Genomic DNA, 24,722 nt, shown 5'->3' on the forward strand with positions numbered 1-24,722 from the left:
AACACGTCAGGTGCATGGGCCAGGGAATCTCAGAACTCAGGGTTAGGTCACTCAGAGACTGCAAGTCTGCCACACTGAAAGAGTATGTGGGGGGCTGTGGCTGCAGTGGTGACATCTTCCTAAGGTCAGTGGGAGCACTGTGGTTTTTATGTATTAATAACTGAAGGTGGTGATGAGAAAGTGCCTGAACACATAAGGAGTAACCAGGCAGAGTAGCCCTCCCTGACACATGCAGGAGCAGTGGCCTGGGAGTCTGGGGGATGCAATAGATGAGTCAGAGCCACCTTGCTTCCACCTTATGACACCAAGGACAGGGTCGCTGTCAACAGGCACCCAGGAGCAGAAATAGGTCTAACAGTGTAGAGATACAGATTTGAGACACAAGTCTGATGTCCCAAAAGAGCAGGGAACACTGGACTGAGCCTGAGGAGGGTTGCTGTCTGTTTGTAAATTCCCGGCAAGCAGGGACCCAAGGCAGCAGATAACAGCTTCTCCTGCAGGCGCCCTGTCCTTTGATCCCTTGCTTGGGATGTTATCAGCTAGCATTTGTGTGAACCTAGTGTTAGGCAAATGGTGGAAGTCAATAGAGACAGTAGTCTGTATTCACTTAGGTAATTATGCACATTCCTTAGTCTGCCTTTACCTCTCAATAAATGTGAGATGTTTCTGAGGCTCTGGGCTCACTTGGAGAGAGACTAATCTCAGTGAGCCCTCTGAAGCTACATTCATCAGGTCTTCTTGTTGTTTCTTTCAGCACCGACCCATAACATACAACAGACAGCCTAGAGAGTGCTTCTCAGTTCTGCTGCTCCTCTCCAGAGGGAGGAAAAAGCAACATTTTTTAGCTTTTATGCCAAATATGGCCTGGCTTGATGAAATCAAGTTAGGAACTATGTTGTTTACCAGCTGGTTTCTCTGTGGCTGGTCTCTAACCACTTACCATATGGGAGTCAAAACACAGAGGTCCTTTGAAGAAGGTCCTGCGGATGTAAATGACTTTGTGGTTAGATCAAATGCAGAAAAGGGACTATTTCTTTAAATTTTTTTAAAAATCCTGTCTCAGATTTGTACGAAGAGCCCAGGAGGACACCAGTTCCCCACAGATGGCACCCCAGGGGTTACATCTTGCTTTTCCATCACCAGATAAGAGGCTTTTACTGTGGAGCTTTTACAGGGGTCTGGGCACCTTTGGGGGCGTGGGCTGGAGCAGAACCTGGAGCCTTGGCCTTGGCTGGAGCCTCGGCCTTTGGCTGGCAAGGCCTGAGACCCTTGGCAATGCGGGCATGGATACGTTTCCCAAGCTTGGGGTGGGCAATATAGGCAAGTTGAGCGAGTGTGCAGTTTACTCCCTTTGGAATGACCTTGGGCTTGACCTCCTTGGGCTTGACGAGGGCCTTGATGGCCTCAGCGTGTGCGCTCATGGCCTTGGCACTGTTTGCCTGCATCTTCTTGAAGCCCTTGTGCTTCTTGGTGAAATGCATATCCCTAAGGAACTTGGGATCTGCGCCCTTCAGAGATGCATATCTTTGTGATTGAGGTTTCTTGATGCCATTTCTGTGCATTTTCAGGATTGGCTGTGCATGGTGTGGTTCTTGGACTTGGCCATAACTGCACGGTAAACCGCAACTGCCCAAGGGATTATTTTAAATTGGTTCTGATTTTTCTGAATTTTACCAAATCAGCTAATCAGAAAAAAAATGTAAGTTTTTAATTGCTTTACTATACACAACAAATCAATATCTTAGAGCTAGAAAAAAGTTTTATGCATATTTAGCTTGATCATTTTCTGAGTTAGGCCAAAGATTAAATGTGTGTGAGGGTGGTAGTGTCCCTAGGCAATGTGCTGCAGCATGCCCTATCCTTTCCCTGCCTTGACAATGAGACCTGTGGGCCCCTCTGCCAGGGACCTGCTGGGGTTCACATGTGGCAGGGCCCTTCTTACCCTGGCCCCTGACCCCTTCCACATATCTGGATCATCTGTGACCTTGGGGACCAGGGAACCTGCCTTCACATGACCACTGCCACAACCCTCCCATCATTAACCCTGGATGCTGCTAATAAGACCAAGGTGGACATGTGCACATGCCAGAGTCGGCTTCCAGGAGTCTCGTGTCTTCTGCTCCAGTGTTGTGCCCTCTTGGGATCTCTCTGTTGCCTCAGGCCAAGCTCTCTGCCCTCTGTTTCCAGACCCTGCTAGTGTCCACAAAATCGGAGTACTGGTTGGTGTGGGAAAAATTACATATATTGAATGTCAGGATATCATCATAAAATTAAGAGTTGGGAGGGCCATGCAAGCACATCTATACACCAAATGCACAGATGGTTATGTTAACGTAGCGCCACAGAACGTCATCTGGGGTTATTTCTATGAAAATACTCTTTCTACAGCCCAATTAGGAATTATTTAGGTGGTGTGGCCCAGTAGCTGCACATAGCTGTTTACACCTAAATCAATTAACTCAGCTCCCAGGTACTCAGCTGTCTTAAGTACTCAGATATGCGCAGCCCCACCTGAGCATGAGGAGTGGCAGGCAGACAGCTGTGGTCTGTGAGTGCTCATGAAGGAGAGGAGCAACAAGGCTGCCCAAGCCAGGCTACAGGAGAGGCGTCATCCATGGCAATGTGGAATGATGGGGGATGAACAGACCTCAGGAGTCAGGAAATAGGGCTGTCCAAAAGGAACAGAACAGACTAGGAGGGGAAAGTGAGGCGGTGAGGTTCTCTGCGGAAGGATTCTGGGAGGCAGGTGTCAAGGATCGTACAGGGCTGAGGGCAAAGGTGGACCTCTGGGACATTCCCGACACCCATCTCCTGTTCTTCAGGAACAGAGGGATCCTCAGACAGCTACTATTATGGTAGCCAACAGAGGAGTGAATTACCTCAGCGTTTCCAAAGGCAGTGGCTTTAATTAAGAGTACCACTGTGCGTAAACACTGCACTCTGTGCATGAGTGGGAAACATCCGAAGACAGAGTCTGCACTGTATATATAATGATTTTTTCATTACTTTGTGTTTATGTGGCATTTATACTGTATCATTTATGTATCATTTAGAGATATTTAAAGAAGACTGAGTGCTGGGGGTATAGCTCAGTGGTAGAGCACTTGATTAACACTGTAAGGACTAGGGTTCAATTCCCAAGATCCTCCCCAACACATGCAAACACACACACAAAGTATAGGGGAGAATGTGAGCAGATATGCACAAACACTACACTGTTTTACAAAAGAGACATGAGCATCCTTGGATTCTCGACCTAGAGCAACACTTGCAGGAAGCAAATGCTGACCACGCGCCAGCACATCTTGGCTAGAGGGCAGGACAGGGTAGGCTGCAGCACACAGAGGGAACTGGGGGTTCTGCTTCTCACACCATGGAATCAGCTCAGGATGATGAGACAAACCACACACAATACAAGCCACAGTCTTGTCTCCTCAGAATGCTCAAAAGGTCTCAATCTAAAAGTAAAGCTAACATGAATTTTTAAGAAAGATTTATACTTAATAGCTTTAAACTGAGGACAATTTGTATGATGAAACTTTAGCTTGCTTTTGGTACTATTTCTTACTTTTGCAGATGTTGAAGAATTTAAAAATGGTATTTTTGTGGCCTTGCCGATAGATCTTCTCACCCACCAAACAAAGCTGCTTATAATGTTCTGTTTTATTGCTTCTTGGCCTTCTGGCCAAGATCAAGTATAGTATAATGTTCTGCTTAACCTCCATCCACCCTGGCCCAGGTACCAGGCACATAGGGCCAGAGACAGGCCACTTTCTAGAACTCTAGGCAACTGTGCCTGAGCACACTCCTTCCCAGGATTCCCAGCAAAGCTAAAATCCCATTACTTACACAAGCAGCAGCTGGGCTGGGGCAGCGGCATTGCTCCTCCCCCTCACGGGCACCCACAGGCCACAGCTATCTGCCTGCCTCTCCTTGTCCTGCTCAGGTGACTCAAGCTGCCAAGGGGGCTGTTCACATCTGAGTGCTTAAGACAGCTGAGTGCCTGGGAGCTGAGTTAGTTTTAACTGATTTAGGTATAAGCAAATGAACATGGCATCACTGGCACAGAGGATCAGATTCATAGATCTATACTATTGGAAGATGCCTCAAAGAGGCAAGTAACTCTCTGCAACCTTCAAGTTATTTCCATGAGATGGAATGAAGAAAAAGACCAGCCATTTGGTGGAAGTTGGAGATGCTGGAAGTAGGAAAAACCAGGTCAACAGGATTATTGGACAGATGAACTAAGGCATGTATGTACTCTAGTGTCCTTACGATTTGGTCAGTGAAGAAAAAGTGTCTGGCTCCAACAAACAAATCCCCCAAAACCAAAAACTAAAAGTGATTTGGAAATGACAACAGTTTAATGGTCTCTTTACCTGCTGCCATTCACCTATCTTAAAAAAAGACAGCAAACTTTTGAAGATCCTCATGCCCTCAACAAAACAAACTCACAAGTGAGCCAGTGCCAAACACTGGTGACTGACAGAAATCACCATGGTTTATTTTTTCCAGCAAAGACAAGACATGGTTCAGCAATTCAATGCTTTGGACATTGGCAAATACTGTGTGCATCGTGGGAGCAAGGGATCCCAGCTATCAGCTGTGGTGTCGGCGCAGGGACCACCCACAGTGCTGTGAGGATGAAGAACCCACGAGCCAAAGGCACAGCCCGGCGTGTGGCTCACACAGGGAAAGTCTGAGAAGCCAAATCTCCCACGAATGAAGACACTCCTCGTTTGTTCTTGGCTTTGTTCACCTTAATTAGTTATTTTTGGTTTTTGAAGTAAACACTTTTTGCCCTAAGGAAGAAGTCATGTCACTTCACAAGTGGAAACCGTCAGGCTGCCAGGTAATACATACATGTTCCTTCCTTGTCAAGTAGTTTTTCCCCGAAACCTGTTTTCATGATTTCTGTTATGGTTCAGAAAGTAAAGAAAATGATTTCAAGTATTCAATTCCTATCAAAAATTGATATCAAAAGTAATAAAAGACCTAATTTCTTAATTTTATGTTTTAAAAAATAACTTAAGAAGCGAGAGGCCTGGCCTTTCACATGTGCAAACTCCACAGCACAACTAGAGTTTCTTGAGACATCGCGGAGAGGAGTCCGTGTTTAGTACCTCAATCATTGACCTTAATGTAGGGAACGTCTCCGACACTGCCGGGAGGGTCTTGTATGAAGGAGAGATGCTAAAAAAGAAAAACATAAGAAGGCATGAACATGAACAGTTTACATAAAAGGCCAAAGCACAGGGTTTGCTACTCCTCAGCTACATTCATTCCCAGCAGCCTATGAGAGAATGAGGAAGGGCACCACCAGGACGGCAGGTGGGCTTTCCACCAGCAGACTGGGGTCCCATGTTGCTGGGACGCTCACCCAAAGCCTTGGAAAGAAAATGAAACAGACAGACACAGGACTGTGTGCAATGCATCCTGCTGCTCTGTGCCTAGACTCTGAGGATGCTGGCTTCAGGCCCAGCTTTGCCCCTTCGTGGCTCTGTCATTTTCTAAGCCCCACTTCTCTTATCTGCAACTGCAGAAACAGAATTCTTAGCTCTGATCCTTGATGGACACCGAGTGAGACAATGCAGGTCAGTGATGCCTTAAAACAGGAACTACACAGCATAGGGTTGTGTTATAAGTCTCTTCTTAAGTAATGGTAAAAAGTCACACTGTAAAATTACATAAAAGGCATACAAATTACATGTGATACTGTGATCATTTTACCAAAATGTGTGTAAACTAGAAAGTTCTAAATAAAGAATGTACAGGGACTGATTAAGCAACAGTAGCTCAGATACAACTTCTCCACTGTAATGGAGCACACATTACCAACCACATGACAATGGCTGCTGTCAAACAGATGTGAGAGAGAAATCTTTGAGTGGCTAAGACGTAAATAAAGGAGAAAGGATAGGAGTAAGTCAGGTCGTGCAGCAGTGCTTGCTTATCTTGTTTACTCTTAAAGTACCTGTGAGTTTAACCTCACACACTGCTCCTGGTGCTTCTGGATGCCAGGAGTGAGCAAAGCACAGGGCTGCTGGGGTCTCTGGCACACTGAGGATGTGCACACAGCCTGGCCGTAGGATGCAATGGAGCACCACCTCTTGAAACTGGAGAGGAGAAAGCCCCTGGCGAACAGGCCAACCCACCATCCAGTGACTAAAACGGGCTGTGCCTTCAAACTGCACTCCATACTCCAGAGCCCAAGAGCCTGGCACACAGGGTAAACAAAGCAAGAGAAACAAATACCTGACCATATACATAAGACATCAGTAACTTCCCCTTCACAAATGAGTTTCCTTATTTTTTATGTCACTCATTTTTATCTATCATTCACCCTATACAACAGGAAAACATTTTAACCTGAAGAAAGATTAAACCATCATAATTAGCATTAACTGATGAAACTAAGCAGAACAGTGGCCCTCATGCGGCTCAGGAGGAAGCCCCGTGCCTTTCCCAGTAGTGATGCTGCATCTCAAGCCCAAAGAGTTACCTTTTCAAGTTCATCCAGCTCTTAGCTATTTTGCTGAAGGTCTCTGAACCAGGGGCTGTCATAGCTTCAAAATCAACTAACTGGAAAGGAAAGAAATTTAGAAATGTGATTAACAGAGAAAAAGGTTCAGTTTGAGATCTGACTCACTCACATACTATAGAAAGAAACTGGAGAGGAGAAAGACCTCACACACAGCCTAGCTCCTCCACAGCTGCCCATACCTTGCCCTTGGGGATTTTCCCTGCTACTTCTTTCCCACTGGCCATCAGCGCCCCCACGATGACAGAGTAGGCGATGACACTGTTTAAACAAAGAACAGCCTTTAGCAGGGTCTGGCCTAGACAGACACCATGTCAATTCTCACCATGTATTTTCCATCATAAAAGGTAAGATTCCATATAAGAATTCTTGAGACTAAAACATTAAATATTGAGTTACACATAAAAATACTTCTACTTAAGAATATTTTTTGAATTTATTAATAAAATACATACTGATTTACTAATTTAAGGATAAAGTTATCAAGAACATTCTGTTTCATAGAAAAAAGGTGTTTTTGTTAGTTTTCTTCCGAGTTATTTTCCTATTTTTATGGAACAGTAGGCTTAAAAATGTACCCATCTATATTTTTAACAACTTTATGAAGCTTGGCTTTAATATGTATCTGTAAATGTGTTTGGACAGTATACTGAATCTAGGTCTCACGCTGACCTACATCTCTAGCTCCTTATACTTTTAAAGACAGGATCTCATCAAGTCCCTAAATTGTCCAGACTGGGTTCAAACTTGTAATCTTTCTGCCTCTGCCACCAGAGTGCTAGAAGGTTAATTATAGCAATTTTTTTAACCCCCAGAGAAGAAAAGCAAAATGGAGAACATACTAAAAGATGAGTGGTTTGGAGCTTTGGGTGCGAGTTTGACTCGTCAGAACTCCAAGGTGGTAGCACTGTGACTGCTAGGCCAGACACTCCTGGACAAATGTAGGGTAGTGCACGTAGGGGCTGGGGCTGAAAGTGTCTGGCTGGGTGGAGCAGGGGGCAGCAGCCTGCAGGACCTGGTACTGAAGCCATGGTGAGTGGCTCGGGGAGTGGAGGCTTGGGTGCTCAGCAGGGATGGATGGCAAGGCATCGAGGGCTGCACCATCAAAGGCTGGTGGACTGAAAGAGAGAAGTGGGGAGGAGGCAGGAAGGAGGGAAGCCAGAGGAGAAGCCACAGGGCAAGGGCAGGGAGGTGGCAAGGCCAAGGGAAACCTGGAAGGCAGGGTCTGGGCACACGGGGAAAGGAGCAAAGTCTGGACAGAGGGACAGGGAATGGCAAGGGTCTGGACAGAACCAAGTGGGACAGAACCAAACTGGTTGCTTCAGTCAGACGTAGGCATGAGGGGTATGGGAGGATAGAGATTGCCACCCCCACCCACCCACCCACACTGTGCCAACGGTGCTGAGGACTTAGGCCTTGCACATGTCATTTACTCAGTGGACACCACTAACAAGCATCCTGCTGAAAACATGATATTCTTGTTCCTGCTGTTTCAGTGCCTTTAAAATACTGTAATAACACTGACTGCCACATTTAGGGGAGTTTTATATTCTAAAACATGTAAAGTTACACAAGTATTTTACCCAAAACAGCTGAAGTTCAAATATGCACAATATACCATTTTCATGGTTTACTGTAGAACCTACTGAGAAAAGGGGACTCCAGATGAATCCCTTGTTTTAAGTGTATCTCACAACCTTCTGGTCTATCTTATGAGTAGCAACAATTTATTTAAAAAAAAAAAAAAAGATAAAGCAAGAAGGACTGGTGACCCAAAAGAATGAACACATCTGGGTTAAATTTAGGTCAGCTAATGGTGGGATGAAGGGAGGAGTGCGTCGCCTAAGGGACAGGCAACACTGAAGCTGAAGTGTAGAGTTCCTCGTGTGGCACACAGTGAGTCTTCAGTAAGCTTTTGGCAAACGAAGGCTCCCTGTCCTATTAGACTTTTGCAAGTTATTTTAAAGTCACCATTTATAATTCTCTTGATATGATAGACAGGAAATAATTTTGTATTAAATTGAAAATATTACGTACCTCTTGTACTTAAAACCATAAAAGTATAAGCCACAGAGAACACATTTTTAAATCTAGAAAAATCTTGCAGTTAGGCATGGTGGCCCAATCTCAGTACTTAGGAGGCTGAAACAGGGGATTTCTCTGAGTTCAAGGCCACCCTGAACTACATAGTGAGATCCTGTCTCAAAAAACAAAACAAAACAAAAAAATCCCTTAATCCTGGGTACCTTACCTAGATCCTCGAGAGAGGGGCATTAAATTATAGAAGTAATAAACCAAGGACAAGATTAAGTTGCAGACAGCATCAGCCTCCTAGAAAAAAGGACACACAAGCTCATCAACTTAAAACTTCAGGTCACAAATGGATATTTGAAGATAACAAGACACACAACACCATTACAGAGGGCTGTCCCTTCCTGTCCTCTCAGACCCTAACCACGATGCCCACTGTACCACATTCCTAGCAAGAAGCACACAGACGGCTTAGCCTGCAGCAATGTGTCCTGTTACTTCTAAATTGCTGCCTTTCATCAAATATAGAAATCTAAGTTCTTCTAACATTACTTGGAATATCTAAATACATTTTGCATTAAAAATTTAAAATGAACTTACCAGCACCTAATAGGCCTCCTACAACACGTGTCCCTGCTCAAAACAATCTGATTAGCTGTGTCTGGTCCTTTCCTCTCAGATTTAGCTGGTAAATATGCTCAATTTTTATCTCAGACCAGACAGAGACTGAGCCATACAGAAGAGCTGATTAAATGCCAGAAAAATGATATGAGAAGGCAGGCTACGCAGGAAGAGGCACATGTCGGGCTGCTACCTGCCCAGTCCGCCAACTTCAGTGGTGCTCACTGCCATCAGCAAATCAGAACGTACCAGCTAGTTTACTCCAAAGCTCTTGCAAGTGTGCAGTTGTGAGCACCACACGCACTGAAGACAGGAGAGGGAAAAACAGACATCTTCACCATGGATCAACTTTTCATTTAAATCTTACTAACGCCCAACTATAATAATATGGCACAGTACTGACAATATGAGCTCTACATTTCTTTACTGAAACTGCTAAACACAGGAAATTTCTTGGTTATATGAGTACTAACAAAATAAAGATTTGTGGGTCAATTCAATCTGTCGCAAACATCAAGTGTACAACCTCAATGAAAGGCAGGGGGTTTAGAACATTTACACAAGAATCATGGGAAGAGAAATGGAGACAGAGAAACCTACCCCAAATTCTGATGACAGAATAAGTACTTTTCCTTTTGCTGTCAGATCTTTATAAAGTGCATCTATTTCAGCATGATATAATTGTGTTCTTTCTTCTGTGGTTTGAGTTTCCACAGAAAACAGGATATTGCCAACTCTGAAAATACAAACACACGTGTCGAAGGCAGGTATCACACAGTCCAAATGGCCTGAAATGGAAGGTTAAGAAAACAAGCAAAACCAAGTAGCCTTGGTCCACGTGACCCTGAGTGCACCTCCACACAAGGCTGCCCTGCTGCTGGCACACAGGCGAGGCATGCTTCTTGGAATGTACCCGCACGCTGCACTGAGGCCATGGCTCTGTGGTAGTCTGACTGCAGGTGCTCAGATGAGGTGACCTGCAGCAGAAGCAACAGCCAAACAATGCCGAGGAACCAAGACACTGGACACAGTGAACACACTTACACACTTGGTCATGATCTTCTCAGCCAATGTGCTTATGATTCAAGATCAGGGACAAGGGCTACATGGGAAGAAAACTCAGAAAGTCTCTGATTATATAATGTCCACACTTCTGGACCTCCATGGAGGCTCTCTGGAAGTTACACATTTGATACATTCACCACAAAATACTGTTCAAAAATACACTTAATGCATACTACTACAAATGAAAGCAACAGATGCCTCTGCTACAGGAGGGAAAGAAAATGAAACAAGGCTCGGGATCACGAATAGCTAGCTCATCAGGGGTTCAGAACAAAAAGTGATCTGACTTTGGAAGGCATAAAGGAAAGTGGGATCCCTCTCACTCCCCAGTGCTGGGAATACAACCGAGGGCCTCACACATGAGAGGTAAGTGCTCTGTCACAGAGCTAGATCCCCAGACTTTAAAAAATTTTGAGGAAGAGTCTAAGTTGCCAAGGCGAGGCTCAAATTTGCAATCATCTTGCCTCAGCCTTCCAAGCAGTTGGAAGTACAGGCACACACCACTGTGCACAACCAAAATCTGAGGTTTTCGTGGAAGAAGTGACCTAAACATGGAATGGGATAAACCAAAGCAGATACCAGGAAGTGGATGTGAGACCAGGATAAACCGGCCAGGGCCCATAGGAAAAGTAAAAGATGTGCGAGGCAGGAAAGAATAGGAGAGTGATTCTTACACTAACACTCTCCAGAGGCCCTTCTGTGGGGAATCATATCTACCCCCCAGAAGTCCTCTGTGGAGAATCATTGCTGTTTCCCAGGAAGTCCTTCTGTGGAGACTCATCTTTGTATCGCTGCAGTCCTTCTGCAAGGAATCATTTCTGTCTCCCTGGAAATCCTCTGGGGGAATCATTTTTATGTCCCTCAAGTGAGAACCACCTCTACCTCCCAGGAACACCTGTGGGGAATCATCTTTATTGGCAAAGTACTTTGATAAGTGGCTTGGGGTAGAGATGGAGGCCTCAAAGACAAGAAAAAGTCATAAAACTGAAGTTTCCAACATAGCATTTACACCTGAAGGCTGTTTAAGTTTTGATACAGAGTGGCAGCTATGAAGAGGAGGCCTCTTGTGGTTCGAGAGTAAAAGCTTTTGAGAAAAGCAGAGCCCAGGAGGCAGAGGGACCAGAGAGTCACAGCTTTATCAATAGGCTGGCAGAAACCCTGAGGGGTTTGAAGCTTCCGCAGCTATGCCACCAAATATGGCAAGGGGGTCATTTAAGGTACTGCCATCCAAAACTCAAGGGATGCACAAGCTGCTAGACAAAGACTGATTTCAAACATAAAGAGAACTACAGCTAATAAAAATGGTCACCACAGTGTAATTTATAAAGTAAAAAAGAGAAACACACTAAATAACAAAAAAAAGCAGTAGGAGAATGTCTACATTTATGAAATGGAAATTATGAAATTGCTAAAAATACTTATAAGAAAATGATTGGGCACTTATCTAGCACACATATGGCCTTGGACTCAATCCCTAGTGCAGCGAAATAAAGAAAGAATTTAGCAAGGGAGACAGCTCAGCTGCACAGGTGCCTGCTTAACAAGCACCAGGTCTGGAGTTTGATCCCCAGTAAAAAAAGAAATAATTTAGAGTGAACATGACTGGGAAGATTTTCATAACATGACAGTAAATGCAGAAAATAGGTTCTTAAAATATATGTAACCTTAGCTTTTGAAGAAAATGATTTAATTTTTATTTTAATTCTGTGTATCTTCAGTTTCTAAATTTTCTATACTAAGACTAAATAGTCCTACATTTAAACTTGTATTTTAAAACTCCTATACTGGCCTACAGTCTGCCAATCTCAGCTGTTTTCCATTTTACTAAGACTTGCCCCGCCCCACTGAACCTCCAGAAGGCACACTCAACATCTGAGGCTGCCAGGTCAAGGAGAGGCAAATGGAAAAGGCAGGTCTGGCAGGTCTGCTGCACTGTACGTGCACACTGGCCCTGGGCCCTTCTACTTCAGGCTGCCCCACCCGGGGCCCGCACTAAGTACATGCCCTCGCACGCTGCTCTAGCTGCATGCCCACACCCCTCAAGCACACATACTTGTCCCCCGTGATGGTGATCGTGAACCCATCGTACTCCTTCCCTTGGTCTTTGAGGCTGGGAACTTTCGTGTTCACGGTGAACCCATCCTTCGTTTTGGTATTAAACTGCTTTCGGGGAAAAAGAAGACCCATGTTACTAGTGTCTAATTCATCAAGACCCTAAGGCTAACTATGCAACACTGATCTGGCTTAGGTACATCGAAGAGGGGTCATGGAGGTCACCACATACAAGAGACCATGTGCTCTGTCCCACCCTAACTGAGGATACTCCTCCTTGTCCTTGGACCCAATGCAAGCTCCACAATCCAAAAACCCTACACAGAGAGTTCAAAGCCTCTAGCCAGTATGGCATGGCCCACTGGCAGCACAATCTGAGCTTCTCAGGTTCTACCTTGGCAAGCAGTGACTGGACTCTCAGGAGAATACCTGTGAAAACCCTGATAACGCCAGCCCACAGGTTTTGTCATTATTCCAGGAAAATCTCCCAAATCAGGTTACTCAATAGTACCCCAGCTCTTTAAGGACTGATTGGCCTGGTGAGAAGTGACATTACAGAGGAGGGGACAGGACTCTTCCTGAGACTCTGGAGAGAGGGTTATTATGATAGCAAGCCAGTGAGGTACCCCCAGGCTGGACCCAGGAGAGTATGGACTGAACATATATACCCCTGCACAGGCCATCAGGACCACAGTAGGAACAAAAGCAGGAGGCATCTTCCTCAGAGAAAAGCGGCTTTCAGAAGACATGTGCTGATGCTTAAATATGTATACCATTCTCACTAGAGCCTCACAATAGGCAGAGGAAACCAGGTACAGATGTATCCAGCCAGAGCGACAGGGTAGAATACAAACCAGGCCTTCCTGATCCCCAATACTGCCTAACAAGCTGCCTTAAGAGGCTGAGGTCTATTTAACTTGCTCTTTATCAAAAGCACACTGCACTTTGAGGAAGCTGCTGGCACAGAACATTTCATCACCCACTCTAAATGTGCAAACACTTTGCTTTACAGACTTCTGTGTAAGTTTGTAAAATACTAACACATCTATAATCCTGAGCTAAAGCTGGAGGCTGAGGTGGGATGTCCTCCCTCCTGCAAGAACAAGCACCTTGCCCCGGTCAGATGTCAGTGATCTCGTAGACCCCACTTGCACAACCTCCTCCTCCCTGTGCTCTGCTCAAGCTCCAAGCACCTGGCCAGGGCTCTAGTTAACTCTCCTGGCAGAAGAATGGGGCTCCTCTCATGCTTCTTTCTCTCAAGAATCCCAGTGTTTAACTGTCTGGCCTTATGGACAGCTGTCTTGCATTCTGTCTTCTGATTATTTGATGGAAGGACTCACTGCGACCAGAGACCAAATTCATCTGTAGAGGTTTTTTTGATTGTTTGCTTCTGGTTTTGGTGGTTGATATTGGAGGTTTAAGCCAGGGAGCACTGAGCTAGGTTGTCAGCTCTTTTTCATTATAACACAGGGTCTCACTAATCTGCACAGGCTGGGCTTAAACTTGGGATTCTCCTGCCTCAGCCTCCTGAGCAGCTGAGATTATAGGTGTGTTACCACTAAACCTGGCTCAAAAGTAAGCATTGTTAACATTCCTTTTGCTTCCTGCATTAGTGGTTTCCTCACAAGTCAATTTCTCTGATTCTGATCCACTGTTTTATTTTCTAGTTTGCTTATTACTCAGAAGGTGTTTAGGTAACTATTGGGTAACTTAAGAATTTTAAAACACATACTATAGTTACAAACTTTCACAATGAGGATTTTTTTCAAAGTGCTATTGGTATGCCTCCCCGCTAAAATCCAACTGTAATTCAGATGATAAATTTACCTTCATAATTGGAAGAAGGTCTTCTACTTTGTGCACCTTTTCCAGGGCTTCTCTGACTTCTAATAATCCTTTAGGGTTATTTGCTCTTAAAGAGAGAGGGAAGGTAGGAGAGGCCATCTGAGATTAATGTGGAAAAGTGATTACAGACAATGCGCAACAATCCTGATAATGTGTAAATGTAGCACTAGCTTTAATGAAATAAACTCTTCTGAATAATGAAATAAACTCTCAGTGCAGCTGGCCGCTGCAATCTTAATGGTCTACATCCCAGATTCTACTGCCTCAGGATCAAAAACAGAACCTGTACAGATATTTTTCCCTGTCATTACTGCCAAACATTGCTGTGTAACAACTGTTTACAGAGCACGTGCATGATGTTAGGTGTCACAAAGAATCTGGAGATGTCTTACAATGCATGGGAGGAAGAGCAAAGGTTATATGCAAATACTGTGGCCCCTCGGTTCATGAACTTAGTTTGTTCCATGATTCCAGAAAAAGATGGTCATGTTTGTGTTCCTGCAGGAAACATGGCGACAGTCCTGTTCATCAACAATGCAGAGCTCACAAAAAAAAAATTTTCCAAACACTTTGTTTGCAAACCAAACTGTTTGCAAACAAAAGCATTCATAAGTTGAAGTACTACTAGTAGTAGTACTACTACTACTTTTTATGGAAGAGATCTGAGCATCAGAGGACTCTGGCTTCTGTGAAAGGACCAGAAGCTAATCCCCTGTGGATTTTAAGAACAGCTGCATACTGAATAGTGTGGGGCAGCTACAGTCCTAAATAATGGCACAGTTTAAGCCTGCCAGACTCTGAGCTGCAGCTGAGGACTGAGGAATAGCAACCCACCTAGAGGACGAGAAAGGGTGGGCAGCAGGGGGGCAGTGTCTGCTGGGGGAGGTTCCTTGTAGCTTCTCTAAGGAAAGCACCAGGCTGGTTTTTATCTGAATGTCACATTTAGTGAGCCATCCCTACGCACTGAAAGCTGAAATTCCTAAGAGATACATTAGAAGAGAGAATGGAAATGGCACAGGACTGTCAGGTTAAAGATACTGCAGATGATACTCAGGGATTCTGTGGTGCCATGAGAAAGGAGGCCAGTGACAGTGTAAGGCTTAAAATTCTAAACAACACATAAACATATGATTTAGTTTGTTCAGTATATTGATGGGCTTTTAACATTTCATAGATGGAACAAATGCAAAATTTATGAGATTACAATGAAAAAACTGAAGACTTACCCATGATAAACAAGAATTCGATCTTTAATAAAATGAAGTATTTTCTCAAAATATTCCAGGTATCTCATGTTAATCACCTGTCCCCTAAAGGCAAAAACAAGAAAATTAATTTTTTTTTTTAAGGAACAAGTTTGAAGCAACACCTAATTTCAGTAAACTAAAAACGAAATAAAATTGCTGTGAGAATAATGCAGCAAAGATGAAGTCTAGGAATTGGCTGGATGAGTTAAAGAGCAAGACAGCACATCCCCGGGGTGCACAGACCATTCAGGCTGGCCTGGTAAAGAAGGCCCCCCCACTGAGAAGGAAAACCCTCTGGGTGTGAAGGAAGCTCAGATGTTGATGCCACCTGCCTCTACACGGCCCCTGGGTGATATTCCTGCCACACCTTGGTCCTCTCTGTATCTGACAATGCCGTCCTGCTCTCAGCTATACTCCTTTGGTTTTTGCCCACTCCAAAAAGCATATCCCTCCCATTTTTATCTTTTTATTTTCTTTTCTTTAAACTTTCTTCCAGAATTTCATGGAAGTAACATCTGAAAAAAATTACTGCATCTAACTGCCCCCAGATAGCACTCTCTGATTCTCTGCAGGCATCCCAAGCCTCAAGGCCTTGACTTGCTATTTCAGTTACTCTTCTCTCACAGATGGGACAAATACCCAACACCCAAAGTGAAGGAAGGGAATATAGAGAAAACCTCCACGAACAGTGGTTTTATCTATATTCAGCTGGCTCCAAGGCAGAGCAGCACATGGCAGAGAGCAGCTGTTCATGGCAGAGGCAAAGAGCAGAGAGCAAGGGAGGAGCAGTGGCAATAACGGCTGCAGAGGGCACATCTGGCTCCCTTAAGCTGCACTCAGGCATCCGCCCCAGGCTGGGGCAGCACTCACACCCATAATCCCAGAGGATCACGAGTCAATCACAAACTCCAGAAGTCTCCCCATGTCTGCATGAGGCTTTGGGGGACAACTAGACACAAACCATAACAATTGTCAATCACTCACTCACTCCCCACATGGCACTTTCCACGTCCAACGTTTCTGGTGCTATGCAGTTAACTGGAACAACTGCATGCCTGAGCTGTTGCCAAGCACCCTTCCCGACGCCATCCACGCTCCTACCCCTCACCAAGCTCCTGGCACCCCTCCTGAGTATCTACTTCCTCACCAATGCAGTGCCACTCAGTCCTCAAGCCTTTGGTACTCACACCCAACTTTCAACTTCTTCCCTCATCCCTAAGATAGCTGCCCCACTGCAAACCTATTCATTTCATCTGCATCCGAAGTAATCATCAAAATGTGTGGCAGATCTGTCCATATCTCTTCTCTGCCTCTAGTCCCTGGATGGCTCATCATCATCTTCAGGAAAAAAAATTCCTTAGCATGGAATGTATTTGCTCACACTTGGGATTCCCTGTATCGTCCTAGCCTCAAATCCTGCTACTCTCTCAGCTGCACTGGTCACCAGCCATAAGGAATGAGTCAGTGTCCCAACCCTGCAAACTTGCCCATGGGTCTAGGTCTCATCATTCTCTTCTTTGCACTCCTCTGACACCTCCAGCGTCACTTGGAGGCTTGACCAGGTGTGCCTGTAAGACCAGCACAAGCTACTTCACATTCCGCAGGCCAGCTGCTCTCTGAAAGTCTGTGTGCCTACTGAAACCAGAGGCCTGTGCTCCCAGATTTGTCACCACCATAAAGTACACCAATGCACCGATGGACACTGGCTCTCAGTTACAGACAGTTCACTGAATCTAGTTATAAATGTCACAGGTTATTTATGAGAAGTAGAAAGATATGTTGCAAAGGGAAAGAAAATTTATTTTGTAGAAATTAAAAACACACAAATGAATTTTCTAATAAAACCCCAAAATTAAAATTTATTTATTTATTTTATTTTATTTTTTTGTGGAACTGGGGATTGAACTCAGGTCCTTGCGCTTGCCAGGGAAGCACTTATTCCACTGAGCCTTCTCCCCGGCCCTAAAATATTATAGTTATGTGGAATGACATTTTCTTGATTCAGGTTTTTGGCACTAGAAGCACTTAAGACATGACACAAGTACCACATTTTAAAATTTTGCCTAAAATTAAGTTCATTAAAAGTCATGCTAGTAACATAGATCTCTTCTAAGCTGATATTCATCATTTATTTAGAGGACTGCTAAGTACACGAAGAGAAGTGAACATTCTGCTTACATGCCCAATTCACAGTTTTGGATCAAGCATAAGCTCAGGGCTTCTGACTTGCCCCAGAGAACCATGGTGATCAGTCAGGGTTACTTTCCTGAACACCTTGTGCACTGGGAGGGAAGAGGAGGAGGCTTCCTCCTACCCCAACAGACGTGCTGCTGTATTCCAGTAAATACAACATTCTTCACCCAATTATTTTCTGTGATGTTTCAAAACCTCTTAAAAATGGACACCCTAGGTCACTGATGGCAAACTTTTTACAGCTTTCAATGATAACAAACACCCTTCCTGTGGCATGTGAGCCATAGCTTTACTATCACTGTTTTAGGCCAAAGCTGGGCTGCCTGCCCTCCAGCTATGATCTGCAGAATGAGAGAAGGAAGGAAAGAGTGGAGGCACATTGCACTTTGGTTTAAAGCTGCACAAGCAGGAAGGGATGTGGCAGGACTCTGCACTGTACAGCAAACTGTCTGCTCCCTGTCAAGGCCAGCAGAGAAGGAGCCACAGATTAGTCAATCTCTAGGCCCACCAGCTGAGAACACTTCAGAGAAGGCAAGGAAGATGCATGAAAGGATCATACCTGATTAGGTTGATGTGGTTGTTGAAACCTCTGCTGAGACTCTGTGCTGGCATCTGATCCAGCCATAGCACAGGCTGGTCCGGGTCAGCGACCCTGTGAAACAGAGCTCATGAAAGCTGAGACCTTACGACACCCAGAAACATCCAGGAACATTGAAAATATGATGTGGACAAGACTTACAAAAGCACACATAAAGCACCTGCTAGTCTAGGACATTTAAAAATATGATGATGTTCCAGATGTTCCAGGTGGAGATAAGAAGGCAGCCACAGTTTACCAGCAGAGCAAATCAATATCATCAAAGACATCCTCTTCTGTATCTGCTCATCAGCCAGGCACACCCCCACTGCAGAGGCCTATACTGCCCATCACTCTAAGGCGCCACAGGTAACAAAACACTACTGTAAAACTGCTGCAAAAATGCTGTCTGCCTGGCAGCTTAGAAATACACAAGTTACCTCATAGGTCAAGAGGACCATGATGTGTTTTCAAAGAATAAAGGTGTGGCAGCAATTTCTGCCAAACTTTAAAGAAAGAAACCTCACTTATAGGGCCTAGTGTTAGGAAGCAAAACTGACAAGAGCAGGGTGTCTAGCACATTTTCATGCAAGCACTGGTTACCTTCTCCATTTCACTGCGATGTCAAACATGTCCCTCCACTGCATCAGCCGAGTTTTTCCATTCATGCGGACTTTGGAGTTGGTCCATGTGCGCTGGACAGCTTGCATGACCTCCAGTGCTGCCAGCCCCATGGCTAAAAAAGAGAAACACTGAGAAGAGAGTTTCATGTGTACCTGCTTCCCAAGTCTCAGGGACCACTAGGAATCATCATATAATCAATTAGAAGCACTGGTGACAGAACAGGACTGAGACATATCTTAGTCACAAAAATTCCACTATAAATCCACACCAAGTGTTTCCTCCTAACTCTGCGGCCTGTAAAGCAGAATGGCTCTCATTCTTCCTCACTTTTGTGGTGAGGACTCAGCTTCACCAGGTCAGCTATTGGACTGGACACTTATATTCTAGGTCTATATGATAGCAGCAGCAAAAAGCCTGCTAGCCCAGTATCTTTTCGCTGTCTGAGTGATTCCATATGCTCCTTTCCTGACTTGAAGAGATTTGAATAAGCACTAGGGTAAGTTTTTTAAAAGCATAGTATGGTCTAACCACCCTGCCCTTATACCAGAAATACTTCCATGTCAGGACAGTTTCTAGGATACCTCGGTGTATCCTCTTGTTGGGCAGGAAACCAGGGGTCTCATATTGCATCAGCGAACCCAGGCGATCAGCAACACAGATTAGCTCCTGGACCTCAGGCTTGTAACTCTCAAAATTCTGATGTAACACATCCCTGGGAAAACATCACACACACAAGGATTTTCATAATAGCCATTTTATTTATTTTTATTTTATTTTATTTTTGAACTGGGAATTGAACTCGGGACCTCATACTTGCCAGGCAGGCAGGCATTTTACCACTGAGCTACATATCCCTTACTGCATAACAGACATTTGGTAATCCAATTCTCCTGAAGAAAACTTATTTCATCCACTGGAAAAGTAACCAGGAAATCTTATGACCACATAGATCCTTATCTGTGTCTAATTTGCTATTTAGCCTATATATTAAATTATTTATTTTAATGATATTTTCTACTCCTGTAACATTTGGTTATCTTAAAAAAAACCCAAAACTACCTGGTCATTTCTGATAATCTCATTTCTACACATCTGTAACTTCTTCATAATTTCTTTAAATAGTTCATTTGGAGTTATTTTTAGTTTGTATCCAAATATTCTAACATCTGAAGTCCTTGAGGTCTCAGTCTGTTGTCACTTCTACTGTCACATGGCACTGTGATGATCTTGGGTTTTGATTCTATTCCCATGGCCTTAATCTGTCAGGATACTTGGGGTGACCCAGGTTGGTAGTGCTCTCCTCCTAGGAAGGGAGAATTTGCACTGTGTCTGCTGAGATCCAGGTAATGCCTCCAATGTGGGATCACTTCAGCAAGCCCGTCCTTCCAGCCCAAGCATCCCACCACTTACTCCCAGGACACGTCTTTCTTCCTAAATGTGCTAATCATTCACCAGTCTAGTTTGAATCTTTTCTCCTCCTCCCTATTCCCTTATTTTTTCTTTTCAGAGAAGGGGAAGGTCAAACTTTACACGGATTTCTCAGTTTTAAGGTACTGTTAGTTCCCCAGAAATTCATTTCTATTCTGGACCTGTTTTGTAGTGTGTAGTGAGACAACCCTCTAGTCAATCTATCTTAGGGTAGTAGTAGCTACCCAGCAGTGGAGTTTAAACTTTCCACATGTTAATGTCTTAAAAGGAACACAGCAAAAGAGTTATGCTTATCAAAGACTGCTTCCAGCACATGTGAAGTATGAAGACTGTTCTTTAGCAGCAAAGGTCAGGCTAGAAGAAAAGATAAAGTATGAAGTGTAACTGAAAAATATGGTGTATTTGCCAACTTAATGAACTTATTACAGTAAGTGACACATTGCCATAACCTCCCTCAAAACACGCCCTCTTGCTTTGAATGCAGCTCCTCACTCTCGCCACTTTCTGAAGCAGTTCAAGACGTCCTCTTCCTAACTAAGTGTCTTTAGTTGCACTGCCATGGCTACCTCTATGGCCTGAATCAACTGAAAAAGTTTGTATCTCATATCATTTTGACTTTGGGGAGAGCCTAAAGGTGCACTGAGCAGATCCGGTGAATAACGTAGATGAGGACACACTGCACTGTTTTTTTCTTTTTTTTTTTTTTTGTGGAGCCAGGGATTGAACTCAGGCCATTGTGCTTGTCAGAGAAGCGCTTATTCCACTGAGCCATCTCCCCGGCCCCTGTACTGTTCTTATGAGCCTGCCTTTTTATTGGATGGTATTTGACAGAAGCATTCACCATTTTTTAAAATCATACCTTGTAAACACCTTCATTAAAGCGGACATGAAGGAAGATGGGATAAGGGTGTTCTAAGTAAAGGGGAATGAATGGTATGGGTTTTTGTTGTTGTTGTTTTTTGTTTTTTTTGGCAGAACCAGGCACTGAACTCAGGCCCTTGTGCTTGCCAGGGAAGTGCTTATTCTACTGAGCCATCTCCCCAGCCCCTGGTATGTTTTTTTAATGTAATAGGTTATTTATTATTTTTATTCTTTCAACACAGTGTCTTGCTATGAAGCTTGGACTCAATAGTGAATATCCTGTCTCAGCTTCTCCCATGCTAAGATTACAGGCATGTGCTACCACACCTGGCTCCGGGGCCAGTACAGCATGCACAAGGTTCTGGGGCCGGCATCGGGACCTTGAGCTTACCAGGCAGGCGCTTAAGACCACCAAGCCATCTGCCCAGCCCCTGTAATAGGTTTTTAAAAACAAACATTCACTTTGTTCTTAGATCACTCTTTGTAAGTCTAAAAGAACTAGTTGAAGACATATATATTCCAAAAAGAAAATAAACATAAAGTCATTTACTCATCAAAAAACGTCAGGATGACCTCAGAGCTCAGTTCTGAAGCAGAAGAGGCTTCTCTTTGTCCAGGGCACTTACTTTATGTGGGGCTGCAGGCCAGGCTGCTCCTCATAGTCGTCAATGAGGAAAGGCAGATTTTTGGCCCAGTGATCCTTGAAGCTTCCTGGCAGATCCACGTCTACATTGTACTCCGTGAGTGGGGTATCCAGGTGTGCATGGAGATATCGAGAATACTCTGCAGGCAGGAGAGGAGAGAGAACTGATGCACCCCAACACTGCGGAACAAACATTTCTCATGGCTGCTGGGGAGGAAGGTGTTGTTTAATTACAATTCTAAGAGAAAACCCTAAATGTTAACAAGTGCTGTGGTATATTACAACAGAAGTAGTGCCATGCAGTCTCACGATACTCAGGTCAAGTCTCAGTCAGTCTGGGTCCACTCTGGCTAAATGCTACCAACCTGTCATGAACAATACCAAAAATCTGATTTTTTTTTTCCTGACTCCAGAAACTGAGAATCAAATTTCAATGTCACAGTTTGGGACTCTGCCAACTAACAGGCAGATTAATTGGGTATACAGTTTCACTAATGGTATCATCGCTACAGAAGCAGTGCAAGAAAGAATCAAGTTATGAAGTCCCTGCCCTTCCCATCTACAGTGCACAAGGCCAAGTTCCACTAACTCAGGAAATGAAGATAAAGTGCAGCACTGTCCAGTAGGCACCCCAGGCCACCTGACAACTGAAGGCTTCAAATAAGGCTAAAGTGCCTAAGAGACTGCATTTCATAGTCTACATAGTTTGAATTAACTTAAAACTTAATGGATCCTTGATTCAATTATTAGACTTCAATATGCTTAGAATCTGCATATATAATTTCATTTCTTTTCCTTTCTGTCTTATTGGAACTGTGAATCAAACTCAGGATCTTGAGCTTAAACAGGTAGGGACTGTCACTGAGCTATGTCCCTGGCCCTGCATATACAATTCCTTTTCCAGTACTTGGGATTGAACCCAGAGCCTTTGCATTGAGCTACAACCCAATCTCATTTTGATTTCTTTATTTGAAGACAGCGTCTCAGTGTGTCACTAAGTTGCCCAGGCTGGGCTTGCAATGTGAGCCTCTTCAGTCCCCAAGAATGCCGGGGTTAAAGCATCAACTATTATGCTCAGGTATTAGTCTAGTTTTTAAACTATAAATTGTATCAAGTCTAAATTCATATCAAGTATTTCTAATGAAAATTGAGCACCCAAATTGAGATTGACTAAAAGTATAAAATATGTACCATTATTTTAAAGGTTAAGTACAAAAGGTAACATAATGAATAGTGTTTTCATATTAATAATGTTTTTTCAAAGGTTGGTCATGGTAGTGCCTGTAATCTCAGCACTTGAGAGGCTGAGGCAGAATGATTGCTGTGAGTTCAAGGCCAACCTGGGCTACACGGCAAGTTCAAAGCCAGTCTGAAGTACAAAGTGAAACTCTGTCTCCAAAACAAAAAACATATATTACTAATATGTTGAACTAAATTTTGGATATATTGAACTAAATAAAATGATAATAAAACTTGCACAGGTCCACCCAGAAAACCTTTTATATGTGGTGCTAGAGATCAAACCCAGGGCTTCATGTAGACATATAATAGACATATACTCTACATCCCTAGCCCTCCAAACCCCATTACATATGGCAGAAAAAAAAGCTAAAACTATGATTCATGAAAGGATAGGAAAGATTTACTTCCTTCCTCCCCAAGCTGAATTTCTCTATAATATATGGGAATTCTGATAGGAAGAGATGAAAATTCAATGATTCTCACCTAACAGTGAAACCTCACAGGAGGCTACTTTCCTGGCCCTCTGTGTCTTTGGATGAGAGCTAAGGAGGCACGACTATCCTAAATGAGAGTCATTTAGTTTAAAATATGTTTTTCACTCAGGTACCATTTATTTGATCTTTTGAAAGAAACAGTGCAGAAAGGGTAAGGAGAGCACCAGGTGGGTCTTTCTGAGCCATGGAGCCCACCCAGTCCTCACCCCATCCTGCAAGGGTGGCTCAGACAAGACACCAGCCCCTCTAGGGCCCCAGCCTCACATGGAGCTTAAGTGTCAAGTGACATGACTTTTGCAGCCTGAGCGTGAACAACCAATACTTGTGGTGTCTTCTGACTCACCTCGGAGATATTTCACCTTAAGGTACTCTGGGCTGGCCTTCTGGCCCGGGAGAGGGTCATTGAGCATCACTTTGGTTTGTGCTTTTATCCCTTCGTAGAACTGTCCCATGGCAACATGGCTGAGCCCTTTCATATACTGGCACACCTCGTTGTATGGCTCTAGCTGTAGGCACCGCTGAGGCACAGAAGGACAGAGACTGCATTAGAACCACTGTAGCTTGAGAGCGTTGCCATACTTACTCTCATTTGGAACTGAAGCTCTTCTCCACGTCAGGTCACACCACACATGTGCTCTGTGAGCTCCAGGACAAGGCAATGACCTCTTCCATGGAGGTGCACACACTACTCCTGGCCCCGTCTCTAGCACTTTCCTGAATGCTGAAGAACAAGAACTCCACTGCAGGGCCTCTCTGAGCTCACCTTGAAGTTCTTGAGGGCCTCCGGCAAGCTGCCATGGTGATACAGCATCATCCCCCGGAGCTGGAGGGTCTGCACGTGGTTCTGATTGAGCAGTAGCGCTTTCTGAAAGCTCTCAGTGGCAGCTTCAAAGTTGCCCAGCTCTCTAGGTGTTTAGAGTAACAAGTACACAGTGTGGACATCAGAGAATGAGCTACCCACAGCATGGCAGTCCCAGGTGTAAGCAAATACTTCGGGGGTGCATTTCCTGCTACTGTAGCATCCTATAGCTACACAGCCTCCAATACACCACAGCCAGCAAGGGTAGCTAGCAGCTTGCTATTTACCGCTTTCCAAGAGCAAATGCTGGTTCAAATTCCTCCCCCCAGTTCACGAGCTCCAGGTCTTTAAAAACCCTGTACCTGGGCTGGAGAGATGGCTCAGTGGTCTAAAGCACCTACTTAGAACAAGCTTAGCAAAGCATCAGGGACCGCGGTTCAATCCCCCAGCACCACATGC

At 44.2% G+C, this 24,722-nt stretch overlaps 1 protein-coding gene across 7 annotated transcripts in view; it reads right to left on the minus strand.

Annotated features, from left to right (window-relative positions):
• Window positions 1-4,468: 4,468 nt before the first annotated feature.
• The window catches only part of Ttc13 (tetratricopeptide repeat domain 13), a 62,227-nt gene continuing 41,973 nt past the window's right edge, over window positions 4,469-24,722 (minus strand). For 4 of the 7 annotated variants that reach the window (XM_004640822.2, XM_023700872.1, XM_023700870.1 and 1 more), the window contains 14 exons: window positions 24,228-24,369; window positions 23,808-23,982; window positions 21,712-21,868; window positions 19,378-19,508; window positions 18,776-18,908; window positions 18,155-18,247; window positions 15,382-15,465; window positions 14,138-14,222; window positions 12,312-12,421; window positions 9,794-9,929; window positions 8,793-8,872; window positions 6,724-6,802; window positions 6,503-6,582; window positions 4,469-5,193 (listed from right to left, as the gene is read on the minus strand). In XM_004640822.2, the coding sequence (XP_004640879.1) occupies window positions 5,079-5,193; window positions 6,503-6,582; window positions 6,724-6,802; window positions 8,793-8,872; window positions 9,794-9,929; window positions 12,312-12,421; window positions 14,138-14,222; window positions 15,382-15,465; window positions 18,155-18,247; window positions 18,776-18,908; window positions 19,378-19,508; window positions 21,712-21,868; window positions 23,808-23,982; window positions 24,228-24,369 (1,600 nt within the window). In that variant the 3' untranslated portion in view covers window positions 4,469-5,078. The remainder of the gene's footprint in view (window positions 5,194-6,502; window positions 6,583-6,723; window positions 6,803-8,792; window positions 8,873-9,793; window positions 9,930-12,311; window positions 12,422-14,137; window positions 14,223-15,381; window positions 15,466-18,154; window positions 18,248-18,775; window positions 18,909-19,377; window positions 19,509-21,711; window positions 21,869-23,807; window positions 23,983-24,227; window positions 24,370-24,722) is intronic. The other 3 variants (XM_023700873.1, XM_023700871.1, XM_023700869.1) reach the window with 1 other exon arrangement.

The sequence above is a fragment of the Octodon degus genome, unplaced genomic scaffold (genome assembly GCF_000260255.1).
Source record: "Octodon degus isolate 3935 unplaced genomic scaffold, OctDeg1.0 scaffold00127, whole genome shotgun sequence".
NCBI classification, from domain to species: domain Eukaryota; kingdom Metazoa; phylum Chordata; class Mammalia; order Rodentia; family Octodontidae; genus Octodon; species Octodon degus.